Genomic DNA, 19,585 nt, shown 5'->3' on the forward strand with positions numbered 1-19,585 from the left:
ACAGTAACCTTAGATCATGAGTTGTTCCTAAGTTTCCAAGCGTTAAGGTGTTATATTAAATCAACATCCTCAAATTTAAATTTTGGTAGTTCTTTTGCTCATGTAAGGGCAAAATTTACATTCTAGAGAATAATTATTATTATTATTATTTTTTTTTGAAAATTTCAAAAATTTAAAGTTGGAACAGATGTGCTTCTCAGAGTTCTCATGTTCAATGAAAGACAATAGGAGCTCGTGTTCATCCATATGATAGGTTGCAATCTAGCTTAGTGAACGTGAAGCACAACATTCAAAATTTGCACTTCATGCTAATTTAATTTCACGCCACTTTATTCCATAGTATGAGGTTATTGAAAAATTGTTTCATGAAATATAAACAAAATCGTTCAAAACGTTTGAGAAAAAAGCAATTTTTTCACCTTTCAGTAAACTAAAACAAAACCTGGAGAAATGCATAAAAACTTTAAATTTAAAATTTGGTAGAAGTACGTTGAAACATATGATCCCTCGATGAGTGCACATCAGTAGAAACAGACTGTCATATGTCAAAAATTCAATTGTCATTTAAATTATTATTTGTCCACCAAGTAATGTATGTAAATATGCGAGTGAATACTGAATACTCTTAAGTGGAAAATAAAGGAGCAAGAGAAAAGGCATGGAAAGTGGTATCAACTTTGAATGAAAGAGCTTAACATCGTTACCTCAAGGCTTGTTAGCGAAATGTTAGTCATGTTAAACCTTGCTCCGTAAGATGTTAAAAACGGAGAGAGAAAGGGCCTTCACCTTTTATTGTAAAAGAATGTTGCATAAAGTTTGTATACAAACTCTTAAGATCTTTCACTAAGTCTGTAATGAACTTAAATAGGAGTTTTCAGCGTTGAATAGAAAGGCCCTCCTTGGTATACTATGATGCCTCGGCCTGAGACGGAATCGGTGTCTCCTAACACAAAGCTGTTAGAAGGAGGTAGAGCCATTCTATTTCAAATGTGCCCTTGCTGGCGCTGCTTTCGATGTATGTTTTTTCCGTATCTCCCTCGAAAGAGAAGAGGTAAGTTGCTGTGGCCGAGACCTTTCAATAGTTGAATGCTGACAGAGTTGCCACATTGAATTATTTCACGCACTGTCTTGTTAGCCATGCTAAGTAGCTTACAATCTTCACTCGCCGCAACCAAACGACTGAATGACAAATTGACAACACAACCGAGGTCATTCATTTCTTTCCCCAAAGCAAGGAGAAGGTTTTCTCCATAAGAGGTTGGCGGGGATGGGGCTGAAGTATGTTCCACATATTTTCCGAGGGCACACTTGAAATAGAAATGCTCTAGAATGGATTCCCTTGCACAAAACTGTCTCGGGAAGGTTAAGACTCCTTAGCCCAAAAGGAGTTGCAGGAGTAGGGATTGTGATGAACGATCAGTACAAGGCACTGATGCCGGTCTCTTCCTTGAACGTTCCTTTTAAAGCCCATCTTCGTGAAACTTTGGTTCTTTGGGTCTCTTCCTGTAGGTGAGAGTTTTTTTTCTGTCGTCTGCCACTGTTTATTTACAAATCGTAAAAACACGTGTTCATAGTATGCTTGTAAAAATATGTGACATATAGTATGCGTGGTGTACGGATCCTTGCAATATTTAAGCTCTAAATAATATGTCCAAAACTTTTATGTATTCTACAGTACTAGAGCGCTATACCATCGAAATTTTACTTCTGAGGGCTCTTGAGATTAAGTCAACAGGATATTTTTAAGCCCTTGAACTGTCCCTTAGAGTACAATTCTAACATTCTAATTATTAAATAGTTCAGTACTGCTTCACTTTGCTGACATTTTTTATTCTCCTTATTTATTTTTTTACAATTAATTAATGAGATTGCTTTTGGCTATATGGTTAACATACGTGCTATAAGTGTGAAAGACGGTGCGATACGAATCTTTCGCACCGAAGGTACTCACGAGTTTTGAATCCCACATTAAAACTCAGTATCACGTCTCGTATAATCTCGATGTAGAAATCAACGTTGGACACCAACCAAATACAAATAATTGAACACCGAAAAGTCTTTAACAAAATGTACAAACCTAGTGTTTTCGAATGTATATTTCTTCAAGAAATCCTTGCAAAAAAAAAAGAAAGAAGTTTTAATTATATCCTAATGGCATGTGAGTTACGTAAGTAATTAAAATTACGCAAAGTGCGTAGAAATTTAGCAGTAGCAATGTTAAAGACAAAAAGTTCAAAAAGTGACACTTTAGCCGAACATGCTCGGTTGATGCAAATAAACTATCCGCCCTGAGTAAGTAATTTCCAAAGGGGAAAAAAAAAATCCAATGCTTGCTTAGTGCGCGTCTATCTGATGCGTTCGCAACGCGTTTTTAGGCTCATGCGTATGCTTGGAATACGCTGACCATGTATTTAAATATGGATTGCTAATCGCAATGCGCTGCAAACGTGAAAGCAATAAAAACGCACGGAATACATCGGCTCGGGCATATTTGGTGTGTTTCGGAACAATAGATCACCTACGGTTTCGGAATCAGTAAAAGGTATCTAAAAATAGGGGAAAAAAGGTAAGATGTGTTGCCAGGCAACGGGATTTTTAGCAAGAAACAGCTGCTTGGAAGATGCTTTGTGCAGAGTATTGCAATGATTTATACAGAATTTTGATCTTAGGGAGGTGTTCAAAAAATCTAGGGGAGTGCAATCTTGCATTAAGGTCGTATACTATTATAGTCTTCTTAACTAGATTTTTTTTTTTTTTTTTTTTTTTTTTACAAATTTTAAGAGTAGGTAATCTTAAAAAAAAATACATAGAAAATTATCACCGCCCCGAGAAAGAACCCAGGCTTTACTAACAAAGTCCCAACAGCCGAAAAATCTTAAGAACGGTGGTCAAACACAGAAAAATAAACCATAACGGAATCTATGTAAAGTAACTAAGCAGTAAGCCTGATGAAAGAATGAACACAAAATGTACTTTTCTGCCTTATAATTGCCACAAGAGACAAATGCTCTCTGATCTTTTGTCATGTCGCTATCAAGAATACAACACTGCTTCACATATACACATAATTAAATACAACTAGGGTTATTCAAAAAGCGCGCCGGTTTTGTTACATCAAATTATGAACTTTATTTTTTTCAAAACAGATTAACAAAATTCATAAACATGTTCATCACACATTCTGATTTCAAGTATGATGAATTACGTCAGGCATATGAACTCCTCTACTGGGCTGGCATGCAGTAATTCTGTTTGTCAAACTCACTATTGTCACCAATCACCACAATGTTTAGCTCAGAACGACCACTACAACAACACCCAGGACTATTAATGTTCACTGTTGAACCCGTTTCAATGAACTTTTTAAGTCTGCGAACTGTTGATTCATTCGGTGCCTCATTTCGCGAAGTTGCCTGACGGTTGCTGCCTGATTTTCTCCGTTTTGATAAAAAGTTTTCACAATTAGCACACGTTGCATTATAGTAAACTGTTCCATGGCTAGACACAGACTAAAGAAATGCGAGAAATTCAGACTATAGCGACAATACAAACCAATGTCGGCAACCGAGAAACAAAAATTTGCCAGACAATCCAAAACCGGCACGCTTTTTGAATAACCCTGTATATATGTGACATAGATGACATTTTTAGAAGTATACTCATGTCTGTGATTAATTGAAATTACTGAAACCAAAAATATTACTGCCATAATATTTTTGATTGCACGCAAAATATAACAAACTAAAAGCTCTTACTGAAACTAACATTGAAAGGCACTATCCTGAATAGGTTTTTAAATCTGATACTAAAAACCGACCTCTGATCTAACCTCAAGATAAGAGAACTATCGAACTTCTAGATACAAGATATAAAATACATGTATACAAGAATAATAATATAATTATGCTCGGAGGAGTGGATAAGGAAAAACCATGCCACTAAAACATGATTAATTACTCCTCCCAAAAATTTTAAAAAAAAAAAGTTCTACTCAGATATGATGAAACAAACACAAGAGGTACAAATAAAATTTTGCAGATAAACATTGCTTTATATACATAACAGACTAAAGTTGACCACTGCAACAGTTAACTTTCTTCAGAGTGTCTCATTTCGCCTTGGATCTTGCAGCCATTTAACGTAGGCATTTTTAAGGCATTTTTAAGGTACTGTGTATACTCCAGATTACCTTCTGTTTGATTCCAAATGTCTGGCATATTTGGTCCTTCAATTGAGATTTTCATTAATGATTTTACATTATGATGAAGGAGTCGTGAACGTTCAGAACAAAGAATTCTATTCATCATTGAAAACGTTCTTTCAACTCCTCCAGTAGTTCCCACTGGAAGCAGCAAAATTCGTTGAGCTATTGCAGATAAAGTCGGAAACATACATCATCTCTCTTCTTCACAGGCGAGAGAAACAAGAGTTTTATGTTCTGCCAAATTTCCTGGATATCTTCTGTATATTTAAAATCATTTTTTCATGTAATTGCCGCTTTTCCTACATAGTTTTCCAATTCGTGTAAATTCAAGATTTTCTGCCTTTTCCAGGAATATTGTGTGAAAATTTATTAGTTCCTGGAAGTCAGAGAATTTTGTTTTCATATTTTTAATGGTAAAATTTTTGTATTTGAAACCAAGTTTCCTTATTCTCTGTCCTTCCACAGAGCCAGCTTCCATGGCAACACTATCATCTTCGGTCTTTCCGCAAATTTCGTCTGATTCTTTCTTCACGTCATCTAGGTCAGTGTCTACAACTGTCTCAGTTACAGCTTGGATCAGTGTCATACCCTCTGTTAAATTTTGAAGAGGTTTGCTCAGACAAGCTAAAGGGACAAGGATTGAGAAAACCAGCACAAGTATGAAGACTGTTGACTTCTTCCTGAGTAGCAAAAGAAGATCCCCAGCGTCAGAAGAGTAGTCACCAGCTTCTGCATATATACGTTCCAACGCAATGCATATAGATGCATGATGTTGAACAACAATTCGAACACTACCCTCGTAAGACAGCCAACTTGTTTCCCCAGCTTAAGTAAGTTTATGCGGCTTTCCGTCAATATTCTTCTCTACTTCCTGTAGCACTGACAATTTTTTGTGACTGTTTTTGAACACGCTATGTAACTTAATAGCACTTACCACTTTTTTTTTCTCTGGTATCCTTCATAAAGAAGGGTATTTAGTACGAGAAATTTCCAAAAGTTAAGGACAGCTAAATCTACCGTTAACAATGCAATAAGACGATACGCCACTTGCGAAACACATGCAGATCGTGATCGTCCAGGGCCGTCTCGAGTGACAAAAGAGGCTGAATATATGCGAATACGATTCAGTTAGTGTAACAAGAGGTTAACAGCACCGGAAATAACGGCAGAGGTCAACAGAACGCGTTCCAACGAAGTGTCTGTTAGTACCAGGAAACGGCGACTATAGGAATCAAATTTACATGGGCGTGTGTCCGTGTGTAAGCCGTTGCTTAGGCGTGGTAATAAACCTAAAAGACTACAGTGGGCATGCGCACACAAAAACCGGACGAACAGAGAATGAAAACGTGTGTTGTGGAGCGACGAGTCTAAGTTTGAAGTGTTTGGAGAAAGACGACGATGATTTGTGCGCAGATCCCCAGGTGAGAAAATGCTATCGGAATGCATAATGTCGACAGTAAAAGATGGTGGAGGGTCTGAGTTAGTTTGGGGACGTTTTTCATATGCTAAGGTCAGCGGGTTAACTAAAACCGATGGCATTATGCGAAAAGATGATTATCGAGAAAGTCTTCAAACACAAGCCATTCAGTCTGGTCTACGTTTAATTGAACAAAATTTCACTTTGCTTCACGATAACGATCAGAAACACACGTCTGCACTTCGCAGAACGTACCTCCAAGCCCAAACTGAAGCAGAGATCCTACAGCTGATGACATGGCCCCCGCCATCACCCGATCTCAACCCTATCAAGAAGTTGTGGGATGAACTTGATAGGCGAGTGCAAACTCAGTGCCCAACATTACAGCATGACTTGTGGAACATACTCCTAGACAACTGGAACTCTATTGAACCAAGGTGTTGGAAAAACTAGTGAGGCGGATGCCAAAAATAGTGAAAGCAGTTATATCTACAAAAGACAGTTTCTTTGATGAAACGAAAGTGTGAGTAATTTTGTCAGATAATATTCTTTCCTGAGATTTACTTTTGTTTCATCGCTGTAGCGATCAATATAGGTATATGAACAGCTGCATTTGTATTTTGTCTCACAGCACTTACGTCAAACCTCTATTTTATATGTTTGTATCACTTTCCGAACTTCCATGAGCGGTAGCGTATGTATTTTCATGCAAAGTATTGAATTTTACATGCACATCTTACAGAATGTGGTGTGCCAAAAGTACACCAGAACCCATTACGAATTATTATACTAAGTTAGTCTAAAAATATTTTCTTTTACGTACATTACCTTGTGTTTTTGAACAAACTCTTAAGCTTTCTTTAATGGGTTATCTGTCACAAATTTCCTTCCTCTTTGATTTCAACAACCAGTTGTCCATAAATTTTCCAGCCATATTACGAAATATAACAATGTAACACAATCAGCACACGCAAAAAATTCTTCTATCCCCAGATGCTGTTACAATATGCACTCATCATAAACAACATTAACAAAAGACCGAAAAACTATGGTTTTCGTTGTTGCCTTTCTTTCTTTTAGTCTTCCAGTTACAACTGCCGCAAAATTGGAAATTTCTTAAATACGTTGATGAGTTACATATTCATTGATGCAAAAGAACGATTGCATTGGATTTCCTTCCTCAGCCAGAGCCAATTAGCGTCGATTTTCTCTTGCTTGGTGTAACGGCGAGGCGAAATCGTGGGCATTCGATTGATAAAACGTTGTTGAGAGATCGTAGCCATGTAAAATTTGATTTCCATTCAATCTTGTGTTGCGAACTTTCCTTGAAAATTTATCTGGTCGAAAGTAAGTTTCTTTATTCTATTAGCACTTAAAAAAACAAGAATTCAAAATCTTTTAAATACCAAAATAGCAAAAATTTTTAATATTGCACCCTTTAGTTGGGGGGTGTAAGGAATTTATTTCCGGAGGTGTCCGAAAATTTTAGGGGAGTGCTGGGGTCTGTGGATAAATCACTGGAGTATTGGAACTCTGCTATTATATAGTATGTGTGTGTGTAACAAAAGAAAATCTACAAAAATACAAGGAAATTCCGAAAAGTTAGCTAATCATAGAAAAATCTATGTAATAAAATAGAGCTATCTCTTGTGGTTCGCATGAATGAGAATAAGGGTGTGGCAGTAAGGCTTGGAAACCCTGACTGGCTCACAGGATGATTTATAACTTTGGCGAAAGTAAAATTACCGAGTAGCCACCTAGGTAGCGTTCGCTGCGGGGGTAACGCATCCTCATGTAGCCATAGCCTTAATCAAAAGTAGTCGCAGTCTGTTGCTACACACTTTCACCGTCGCTTAGCCAGCGATTAGATTTCGCGATAAAAGTAGTCTGGAGTCTGTGATACAAAGAAGTCTTCAGCTACACGTTGCTCCCTCGATCGTCAAGACAGGTCTTGTTTCCCAAGAAGAGATCAAGGTATGGGAAAATATGATAGTTGGTGAGAGAGGCGTTACAAGAATACGATTAATGAGGAAGGGTTTCATACTACAACTCACGGCGAGTCCCTAACAACGTTTGAACGACAATTCCGCGTACACTGTCGTGCAGCATGACGACACTATTCCTTTTAAACACTTCTGGAAATTTGTGAGCAAAGTTGCGGTGCATTTCATGGAGTTCAACTCTGTAGTGATTCGTAATGATGGTTTCAACTCGATGGAGAAAAATATGATGAATCAACATTACTATAGATCATATTAGCAACAGCTACGAATTTTGGAAACCGCCCTGGACTTCGATCAAGATTCAACAACTATTTTGATTACTTACAATTGCCATATCAGATATATTTTTTAATCAAAAGTGACAATCCAATGAAGAAACTTTCATTAATTATTCCTTACACACACAGAAATTTACACCTCTAGATAGCGATTCTTGTTGGCCGGTGTCAACTTACGTGGCAATCACGAGTTCTACCTTTCTACCTGAATAATTGAATGGAGGCAACACGTCAGTTATATGCCTAAGTTGTCTGCAATGGTACAAACACTTTCTCGAGGGTCTGCTTTCACGGCGTTCCTCAGGAACTCATCCCAACATGGTGTTGATCGGTACTCACGGGGATAATTTTCCAATGCTGTCACCAAGATGCAATTTGACAAACTCACTGCGAATGGTGCATTCATACACCATTCCTGGCCCAATTGCATATTTTTTAATAATATAGTTTTAACAATAAAGTTATTGTTTTAATAATATTTAATAATAATGTTCTTCAGCTTGCTGTACAAAATGTGCCAATTTGAATTCCCCGTGGAGAAAAATCATTCGCAATTGTGTGTTCATACGACCCTGTTCTACAACGCACTGCCTCCTGATTGACAGACTGGGCACTCTAGCCTGTTTGCTGGCTGTGCATAGAGCTTGTAACGTTAGATGCATGACCTTAGTATTTGCTGACGTGAATTTCCCACCAGACGTGAAAGTGGAGATTTCATTCGCAACTAACTAATACTATTTGCATATAGCGAAGAATTGAAATTCAAACCTAAAATTGTTAGATATTAAGAAAAGTGAAAATCGATAAACAATACTCCATATCTGTTTTGAAATGGAAATAGTCACATGTTACGCGACATCCATAACCAACGGAATTGGTCGAGTATTTATGTACCTTAGAGAATAAATATTCAAATTTGTTAGGCAACAAGTATGAGTCAAGTTTTGTTTTTCATTTCCAATGAAACGAAAAACATAATTTTATAAGTATATGTTAATAGACTACTTACTCTTGCTCCGCACATAAAGGTTCCCGCAGTCGAGAGCGAAGTAATCTGCCTAAACGAACCATTCTTCCTACTTCTAAAAGCAACCGCTCCCTGTTCGTCAAGAATTTTCTAAATCGTGACCTTTTCCTGGAAGGATCTTCTGATGAAGATGTAGATTTGACTTGCTGAGTTAATTCCTTCAACTGACCACAATGCTGAAAATGAACGATGTTTTAATGAATCCCTTCTTTCTTTATTCTTTTTCAACTGTAAATTATTGGACATTATTGGACATTGGACTAATGAGATACATTTAATAATGAGCAATAAAGTTCACTAATCTACTCAATTTTGATTTGAAAATTGTTAATTTGAAAATCTTGGTTCAATTTCTTTTATTACTGTTTTCAATTTCTTTTTTGAACATCTTTGCTTAATTTTTTCGATTTTGAACATTTTTTTGCACTCATTGAAAAGGTTTGGAAAACATTCTATTAAATATTTTAGTTTGAAAATTGTATGCACTTAATGAAAATTTCTTTAAAAAAAAAAAAAAAAAAAAAAAAAAAAAAAAAAAAGTTTGAAAATTATGTTTAAAATTTTTCACTACCTGAAAACTTACATGTCACTGAAAAAAGATACGAAATAAAAATCGGAACATTAAAATAAAGAAACAGGGCAACAGAATACCATGAGCAACTATACCTAAAACACGGCAGGGTTGATCTTATCTATGTTTTGCCAAATATACGTTGGTGGCCTATACCATACTCTATACTGGGAACACAAGGTCCTATTATCTTTTTTCGAACATAAGTACCTTGAAACCGGAAGGAGCATATTTGACCCACCCTTAAATTCTGGAATTGTCAAAAATAAAAGAATCGTAATTGATCTCTAGGATTCGGGTAAATTTGAATGATCTAACTTGTGTCCTTTCATATGTAAAAAAGCTGAAATTCAAATTTGAGAATGTTATATATCATTTTAACAATTTGAAATTTAGGGATAACTCATGGTCTAAGGACACTGGTGTAAAATTTTAGGGCTTAGTGCCTGATAGGTAACTATCAAAACCCAATGATATGAAACAATAACCATTTCACAATTTGCACTTCAGTCACAACTCAGTCTAAGATCATTAGTAAGAGGTTATTCTTGGTTCATCTGATTGGCTGAACACTGGAAAGTTATTCTTGATTCAACTTGAAGGCTGATTACTTTCAAATCTTTGTTTGAAAATTTTTAAAAAGGTTTCAATATTTTTGCTTAATTTTTTTTCGATCACTGTTTTAAAAATTTTCCGAACCTTAGGAATGTAGTAACGACTAATAGTCTAAACGTCAGTGCTGGAAACAATTATTCGTGGTGCAATCTGATTGGCTGATTAGTGGAAAATTATTCTTTATGAAATTTGAATCGTTGATCTTTGCTTAATATTTTCTGAACAAGCCAAAATTTTTGCTTAAAATATTTCGATCATTGTTTGATTTGTTAAATTTCTAGGTTCAGAATTTTGGTTTGAAAATTTTGGTTTAGAATTTTACTTCGAGAATTTTAATTTGAAAATCTTTGTTTAATTTCTTTTATTACTGTTTTAAATTTCTGTTTTGAACATCTTTAATTTTTTTTTTTCGATTTTAAACATCTTTTGTACTCATTGAAAAAGTTTTGAAAATTTTCCATTAATAATTTTATTTTGAAATTTTTTTGCACTTAGTGAAAATTTCTTTAAAAATTTAGTTTGAAAATTATGTTTAAAATTTTTCACTACCTGGAAACTTACAGGTCTCTGAAAAAAAAAAATTACGAGAAAAAAAAATCGGAACTTTAAAATAAAGAAATAGTGCAACATTGTGATACAATCATACATGTCAGATCTAACTTATATATCATCAGCAGAATTGTATCACATTCGTTACGATACATAGATTCTTGCTCTCACATATAGGTATCGTTCTAAATAGTATTCATCATAACATCATGGCTACTTGTTTACATTTCTAAAGACACATGTGTTAAAATAATTTACAAAAATTACCAATTTACAACAGAATGTACTTTATAGAATATTATCTAGCCAAACTACTCCTATAAAATTTGGATTAAGATTACTGGTCCTTCTTGAAAATGATAAACATTATTTTAACTGGAAGATATTTACCCATGGAAGCCACGAAACAAGAACTATTAAGCTTATCGAATACCAGATTTGTATAATTATTCTACAAAAGATTAGTTGGAAGGTGTCATCAATTCCAATTTAGTACCTCCCATGAAATATCATCACATCTTAATATTTAGTAGATTTATTTTTGTGTTCATTGGATCTTAGAACGTCCAACAACAATATGGTTAGTGATGAAATCATTCGAGCAAGAGAATTCTAGTTGGAAACATGTGTACAACTAACGTTAAATTATACGAAGAATTCCTGTTTGCCAATTACTACCATAAATACATTCAAAACAGAGCATGTGATTGTTGGTGTAAGTGCTACCTCCTTTGAACCTGTCATAAGACTAGGCAAAGCAGAACTATGCAATTTGCCATTGAAGAGCGGAAATCATTACTTTCTCTAGTTGACCATATTAATGATTATTTTGATGGTATACTCTGCCCTGCTAAGCGAAAAGGCCTTATCTCCATTTCACATACTTTCGAGAAAAGGCAAAACGCGTTTTGGCTTGGGTTGTACGTTCAAATTTGTTGTATTTCAGTAAAACTTTATTAAATATATTTTCACGATTTAAAATTTGTGTAGTAATACAGTTAAATATTTTTGCTTATGAATTGCCACTTAAGATCTTTTTGCTTACTTTCAGTTACAGTTTTGAACATAAGGTAAACACTCATGACGCCACTACCCCCTACCTATTGGTCAAACCACGTCAATTTCACTTTAGATAGATGCAGAATTGTACTACGAACATTCCCATAGCAATATCTCGATTTTCGAAAAATGTGGAGTTAAGGTCTTTTCGCTTAGGATGGCAGTACTGGATTTGACAATTGTGAAATTATTTAGCACAAACAATGAAGTGGTGATACGTACACTACTTGGTGAGAAAATGGTACTTTTACGTAAGTACACTGCGTGTGCCTCGCAATATTGTATACCTGTCACAAGCTGAGTGGAACAAATTTGAAAGTTCATTGGAGTGTAAAATGTTCAGTTGAAGTGTGTTTCAAGTGTATTTGTGGAAAGGTGCGAAAAATTTACACTGTATCTCGTACAACAAATAAGTAGATGTGTGAAGCCTGTCCACATCGTTCCTGGATACATACACATTGATAGTTTATCTGTCACAGTAGACATTGATTTTCCACGTATAGATATTGCCATAGACTTGGGAGGACTTCAGCCTTAATTAAAATTATATGCTGAAGACAAACTGGTGCAAGAAGTGCAAAATAAATTGTTTAAACAATATGCAAATCATATCTGACATGGATGTATGTGGTTAGCCAACCAGTGTGTATGAGTTTATAAGAAAGTAAAAATAAAACTAATTTTAATTAATTTGTGTTTTTCATTTCATGTACAACCAAAATGTATCAAAACCAATTATAAATGGATGTGATACAATTCTGCTGATATTACCTAAACTTGTTCTGACATGTATGATTGCATCATGATTGAATTCTTGTAAATAGTGTTGCCGTATTTCTTTATTGTAAACTATTACGATACTTCTCTTACACTTGTATGTTTTTTTTCAATTATCTACAAATTTTCAGGTAGTGATTTTTTTTTATTATTACAAACTAGAATATTTGATAAAAACATTCCAATGAGCGCAGAAATTTTCAAACTTGAAAAATTTAAAGAAAGAGGTTTAAACAAGAAAATTTAACACAGTGATTAAAAAAAATGAACAAAAATGTTCAAAACATTTTCAAACAAAATTTTCAAACCAAAATTTAAAAAATCAATCAGTGATCGAAAAAATTTAAGTCAAAAATTTGAAACATTATTTAAATATTAATCAAAGATTCAAAAGAGATCAGTCAATCAAATTGGACAAGAATAATTTTACACTGATCAGCCGATCGGATTGCACCATGAATAAATTTCCAGCAGCGACTTTAGACTATGATTCGTAACTATAATCCTAAGGTTCAAAAATTTTAAAACAATGATCGGAAAGAAAATTAAGCAAAAATTTTGAAACTTTATAAAAAAAATTAAATAAAGTTTTGAAACTGATCAACTATTCAAATTTTATCAAGAATAACTTTCCACTAATGATCTTAGACTGTGAACTGTGTCTAAAGTTCGAAGTGTAAATTTTTGTTGCGTATCAATCGATTTTAATAATTAGAATCAGGTATCAAGTCTTAAATTTTCACACCAATGACCTCATAGTATGAGTCATAGTTACAATACTAGAATTCAAAGTTTGAAATTGTTATAGTGTCTATATGAATAGATTAAAATAATTACCTATCAGATTTTGTCAAAAATTTGGAGTTTGAAGTAGGGATCAACCAATCAGATGCCGCTAAAGATAACTTTCCACCAGTTAGACTATGAGTTGCACTAAAGTTCAAAGTTTGAAATTATTGTTTCATATCAACATGTTTTAGTAGTTATGTATCAGGTTCCAGGTTCTAAAATTTTACACTAATTATCTTAGACTAAGTGCTCTCCCTAAGTTTCAAAACGTAAAGATGATACATTACGTCAACATCCCCAAATTTGAATCTTGGTAATTTTTACCTACGAAAGGACACCAGTTGGATCATTCATTTACCCTAGCCCTAGAGAACAATTACGAATTCTATTATTTGACAATTCCAAATATTAAGGGTAGGTAAAATGTACTACTACGGGTCTCAAGGTGTGACAATGAGACCTTGTGTTCATCCACATGATTGTCTCTATCTTAGAGAACAATAAGCAAAACATTCAACATTCGCGTGCAGTAACCAGAGCTAATTCCCTACGAAAGCTCATGTGATTCGGATCCCACGTTAAGCGGCAGGTTTACGTCTCAAATTGCCTCGATACTAAAAGGGACACTGAACTCCAATTCAACTAATCCGGAGCAGATATCCTCGCTGATGGAACTGAGTGAGTACTGTTTTGCATGAGGAATAGTACAATACGCTCTGGGATCATTCACGATTAATATGGTTCAATTTTAAAACGAATCAGAAGTATTATGAAAGTTAACGGTGATTCCACGCCGTATCAATGAGGTAAGTTGCATTTTTTTCATATATTTCCATTATTTCGGAAACACAGTACTAGGTACAGAGAGTTTCAAAACAACACCGACAACGTTTGGGAGATGATTCCTGACACCAAGGTAAGACAAGAAAGTATAGACCAACCTGGGTGCACAAATGCTTCCTTTCGGTGTTATAGGCTGCCGTAAACATAAAAAAAAGAATTTAAAGGTCTATAGCTCCAATACTATGGGACTTACCGTAGTTGGGTCAAGACTTCACTTAGGAACTAGTTTGTGCCCTGTCCAAATATCCAGGTTTCAGAATCCTGCGGTACTTCCGCAACAATGTTTAGAGAGATAGTTAGTGAGTACTTCAAATTATATCCCCGTAGCCAAACTCCCACTATAAAAATTGTTGCGTGAGTACTGCAAGATTCTGAAACTTGCATTTTTGGATAGCACACATATTAATTCCTTAGTGTAGTCTTGACCCGACTACGGTAGGTCCCACCGTATTTGAGGTATTTTCATAGTTCTCTAAAGTTCTGAAGTTCATTTTTTTATGTTTTCGGCAGCTTCTAACTTCGAAAGGGAGCATTTGTGCACCCAGGTTGGTTTATACTTTTCGTCTTATCTTGGGTGTCAGGAATCACCTCCAAAACGTTTCGGTGTCGTTTTGAAGCACCCTGTATATATAGTTAATATCTTATGAAAGCCGAAAATTGGTTATATCTAGAGTAAAAGTTCTCGAAACAGTCAACTAAATTTAATGCATAATTAAAATTTTACTCACTTCTTCAACGCTTCGATGAAACACTGCTGACACTCGCAGCCTGGTCATTTGTTCCTGGCCAACTGTTTGTAATTGCTTCCACGCTTGCCATAGTTTCTGAGACAGATTACTATTTACTTCTACAGGTAATTTGCATGACTGTCGTAGTACCATTGCAGCGCTTAAAAGCTGGCAACCATATTCGTATGTTCCCTGGAATTAAAAAGAACTATTTACTATCTCACATTAACAACTCAATGGTTTAAGAAATACTAAGCTTCATTACCACAGAAATGATCAGTTTGTCATTGGACAAACATGCTAATCCGGTCAGAAATGCTCAATTACGAAAGATCCTTCTTTTTTATCGTCCTCTTACCTTCTTCGTGTAATCAGAGATTTCTTTTCCAAGCGCTTTCCAACTGTAATTTTATACTCTCCGTGCGATCATACTGTCCCGTTCACCTTCGATATCCTGATTTTATAATTCGTATGATATCTGGCAATCTATAACTATTTTTAATTAGTTAAATTATTGGAGTTGTGTTGTTCTTTATACTGATGCAATATAAGGCGTATCCTACAAACTAAAATGAGATTCGATTTACTTGTTTGTTTTGTTTTTTTAATTAATTTTATTTATATCTTTATTCAAACTTTGGCATTATCGGGAATCTAAATCAGGATAGAAATAGTTGTTATTTTCCTCATAAATAGTTTTCAATTCACCTATCTCTGTGTATTTCTTGCGCCAAACATTTCCCCCAAAATTCATTTTCGAAAACTCGTAGCCTCTATTCGTCTCTGCAAGTTAGCGACAAACTCATATATAGATAACACGACTGGGACAGTTACACGTTTAGATATTTTTACCTTTTAGTTTTTCTATATTAGGTACAACAGAAGGTTTCGTAAGAAGTTGAAGATTCCACAACCTATCTACTTATTGCTTCGTCGTTAACTTTGTTCTTATTTGTTACAAATGCGCTGTATGTACTTAAAATTTAGTACTACCTCTGTAATATTATTGTGAATGACGATGTCCCATTGACTTTTTTTTTTTTACCATGTATATCCTTGTATTCATATATTTGCTTAGACACCAATTTTCTTGTTCATTATAGTTTTGGAAATATTCCACAATATTAATAAAACAAAATTGACCACAGCACCAAATACAAGGGCCGTCCAAAAAGAAAAGAAGGATTGCGCATCGACCGCGTCGCCAACACCACGACGACTGCGATTGCATACGCGGCAGTTAGCTCCTTCCTTCACCACAATGTGAGCCGAGTTTCAATGCCGTGCAGCCACGCTACTTCCGTTTGTAGCGATTCAAAATGGTGGAATGAAGCGAAAATCTGCCAAAATGTGAAGTACGAAGTGTAACTCGTTTTCTGAACGCGCACGAAGTTAAGCCTATTAAAATTTATAGACAAATAAAGAATGTTCATGGTGATAGTGCAATGAACGAGTCACTAGTGAGGAAATGGTGCATTATATTTAATCAAGGAAAGACCAGCGTGAATAATGACGATCGGAGTGGGAGGTCATCAGTTGTTACGGAAGAAGTAAAGGAAAAAGCGAAGAAAAATTCAGGAAAACCGACGTTTTACTTGTTCCCGAAACTTAAGGAATTTTTGGATGGAAAACAGTTCGCAAATTATGAGGAATTCAAGCAAGCAGTGACAACCTGGCTCAAATCTTTGGCGGCGGATGAGTGTAACATCGGCATTGAAAAACTGGCTCCACGTTATAACAAGTGCCTTGACAACTTATGGCGATTACATAATAATAATAATAATAATAATAATAATAATAATAATAATAATAATAATAATAATAATAATAATAATAAAAGTTGTGTAAGGTGGCTTTGTAAATAAAGTTTTGTGTTGATATCTTTTGTTTTTATTTAACTATGCCAAAACGCTCTTTACTTCCTAGATGACTCTGGTATATATTAATACTTGTGTAACAGTTTAGGCAATGTAACATCGCCTTCATCAGATAACGAAGCCACTCTAACATCGAGAAAGCTAAAGTGGTTTGCGATATAGCATTAGGAATTTCCCCATGAAAATCAACAAGAGGTAGTTTTCTCTTGAAGAAGAGTTTCCTTCGGACAAAATTTCCCGGAAACACTTATTATAATTTTGTTCATATATCATAAATAAAAGATTTTCTTAATAATTGCAGCATAACATGATTCATTTTAAGAAATAGGAGCTAGAAAATTTAGTGTGGTGACGAGTACTATTTATTCGGTATGTAGGAGCTATGGAACATGTAACTGTTAAAATATCAAATTGAATTTTTCTCATTACCACCATAGTTTCTTTCCTTCTATCGCCGATCGAAAGTAATAAATGAAAACAATGGAGAGAAAAATAATTAAATGACCTCTTGCCAGTATTGACACCCCAAATATCTTAGAACCACCTGGAATGGTCCCGAGATGATATTAACCCCTTGAAAAATAGGGAAACGACTGGTATGGGATGTAACATGTGTCGACACATTTGCATTTAGCTTCAACATTCAAAGAGACAGGAAATGTTGCTGAGACAGCCTGTAAGCGAAAACACACGAAATACTCCAAATTAAAAGATCATATGTTTATCGCTTTTGCTACTGAAACCATGGGAGTCTTCAACCAGGAAATTGTGGAATTCCTAATGGAAATTGAGTCGAAATTAAGTCTCACGACTGGAGGTACGAGAAATGCACAAGTTTCATTTCAGCGTATTAGTTAGCAATAAAGCGAGGTAATGCGGTTAGCATTTTAAGTTCCTTCCCTTCTTCTAAAATAAGTTTTTTTTTTTTTTTTTTTTTTTTTACTTGAACCAGAATTTATGAAAATTCTGAATTAAAAAGCTTATTCAGGTAAATGGAGGCCTTGGACAAATAGCAGAAACCTCAATGACATGATCAATGACTAGCAGAAGATAGAAGATATGCACAAAGAAACTCGAGCCCAGTTCCAGTATCAGTTTCAACAAGCCCAAAGCAGCATATCATTTTTCTTTAAATACGAAATTATTATAATATAATTTATTTGTTACAATTTTACATTTCAAACTGTTATGTTCTCTCTCAACGTAATTCAAAACATATCTCATATTGATAGCATACGTTAGTTATTTCACACTTGGCTAAGGGGATTCACATTCAACTAACTCTACCTTTCTTATTAGTCAGCTACGTAAAAATATTGCAAGTTTAGACCTGGTTCGACGTTTTTTTTTTCTTTATTTTTTTTCTAAATGACGTGAATGAAGTAGAATTTTACAAAAATAAAGATACCTCTACTTGTATATTATATATATATATATATATATATATATATATATATATATATAAAATCTTTACGATTATTTATAGACAAGCAAGTCTATTTCCATTATATTTTTTTACTGGTTTTACATGTGTAGGGTTAAAAAAGCCACGTCACCATGTGCATAGGTTTTCTCGGAGTTCTGTTTCGTCAAATTTCCTTCATTCCGCTATCATCATCCCTTTCATTACTACTTTCATCACATTACATTCATTCATTCATTACATCCCTTAGTCTCCGATCATACACGTGAGACGTTAAAATATTAAAACAATAATGCAAAGCCATGTCAATACATCACTTTGTATTCCTCTCCTGAAGTTCCTATGTTGTATTGATATTATCAATATAATAAAACTAGTGATAACTAACACGAATAAGATTAAAAATCTAACGTATGTGACGGGGGAGTGATGCATTAAGTAAAATAATATGCTAGATATTACTGGCAGTAAACTGACTGGTGTTTCCTTTTATTTATTTTTCCTTGATATTACTGATTGTGTTTCTGACAACTTTTCTTTCCCTAATTTCTTACGCAGAATGTGCTAAGTAACTTTATCTCATTTATGCGTAATATCTTGGTATACATATTAACAATATCAATTAAGTGAATACTTCAGCAGGTATTAGGGGCACGATGAAGATTTAGACAAGCGTGATATGATATTCGCTGTTTTCCAATATCTGGTGATATATACAAATAAACTAGCAATACACTTCTTAAATAAAAAATACTGATTTGTAGCTTATTGCTTCCCATTAGTTTTGTTAGTTCTAGAAGCTTATGAATTTACTTAATTTTATTTTAAAACATACATCTTACAGCCTTCCCAAAGAACAAGACAAGAATATGGAAATGAAAGGCAGGAATATGGAAGATTTCTCATCCTGTTTTTATGCAGATATCAACATCTTTCGACAGATGTTTTCGAATCCAAAACAGCATGCCTGTCATGTTGATTCCCTTCAATATTATTATACTCCAATAACAAAGTGCCGCACCTCAATTTAGGTGATTTACAATATTCAATTCATTCACCATTTTAGCGAGATTCCAGAAAATTGGAATACCGTATTTAAGACATACCTGACATAACCACACAGAATTTATTGCGATGTCTGAATTATTTTATCAAATATAAAAACTTTAAATTGGCGGTGATACGCTAACCGTCCTGAATAGCTCGGAGAATCACAGTGATGTTACCACAATTTTATTGTTTGACGTCAAATAATGAAATTTCCCTCGGAGAGAAAAGAGAGCATGTTTTCATCACACTATTTAGTTTAAGGATGACATAACAGATCCAAGTTAATAGAGGAAGAATTAATAAAGTAACAATAGTGGGAAGATGCGGGAGAACTCCAAGGAAATTCACAATATTCACCAGAAAATCTGAGATTTG

General features: G+C 34.6%; 1 protein-coding gene across 4 annotated transcripts in view; it reads right to left on the bottom strand.

Moving 5' to 3' along the window:
- The window catches only part of zormin (spectrin and immunoglobulin domain-containing protein zormin), a 799,654-nt gene that overhangs the window by 574,093 nt on the left and 205,976 nt on the right, over window positions 1-19,585 (bottom strand). For all 4 annotated transcript variants that reach the window (XM_081744925.1, XM_081744924.1, XM_081744928.1 and 1 more), the window contains exons 12-13: window positions 14,861-15,052; window positions 8,912-9,105 (exon numbers count right to left, since the gene is read on the bottom strand). In XM_081744925.1, the coding sequence (XP_081601051.1) occupies window positions 8,912-9,105; window positions 14,861-15,052 (386 nt within the window). The remainder of the gene's footprint in view (window positions 1-8,911; window positions 9,106-14,860; window positions 15,053-19,585) is intronic.

Source organism: Thermobia domestica, chromosome 17, assembly GCF_964235325.1.
Source record: "Thermobia domestica chromosome 17, izTheDome1.hap1.1, whole genome shotgun sequence".
Taxonomy (NCBI): Eukaryota; Metazoa; Arthropoda; class Insecta; order Zygentoma; family Lepismatidae; genus Thermobia; species Thermobia domestica.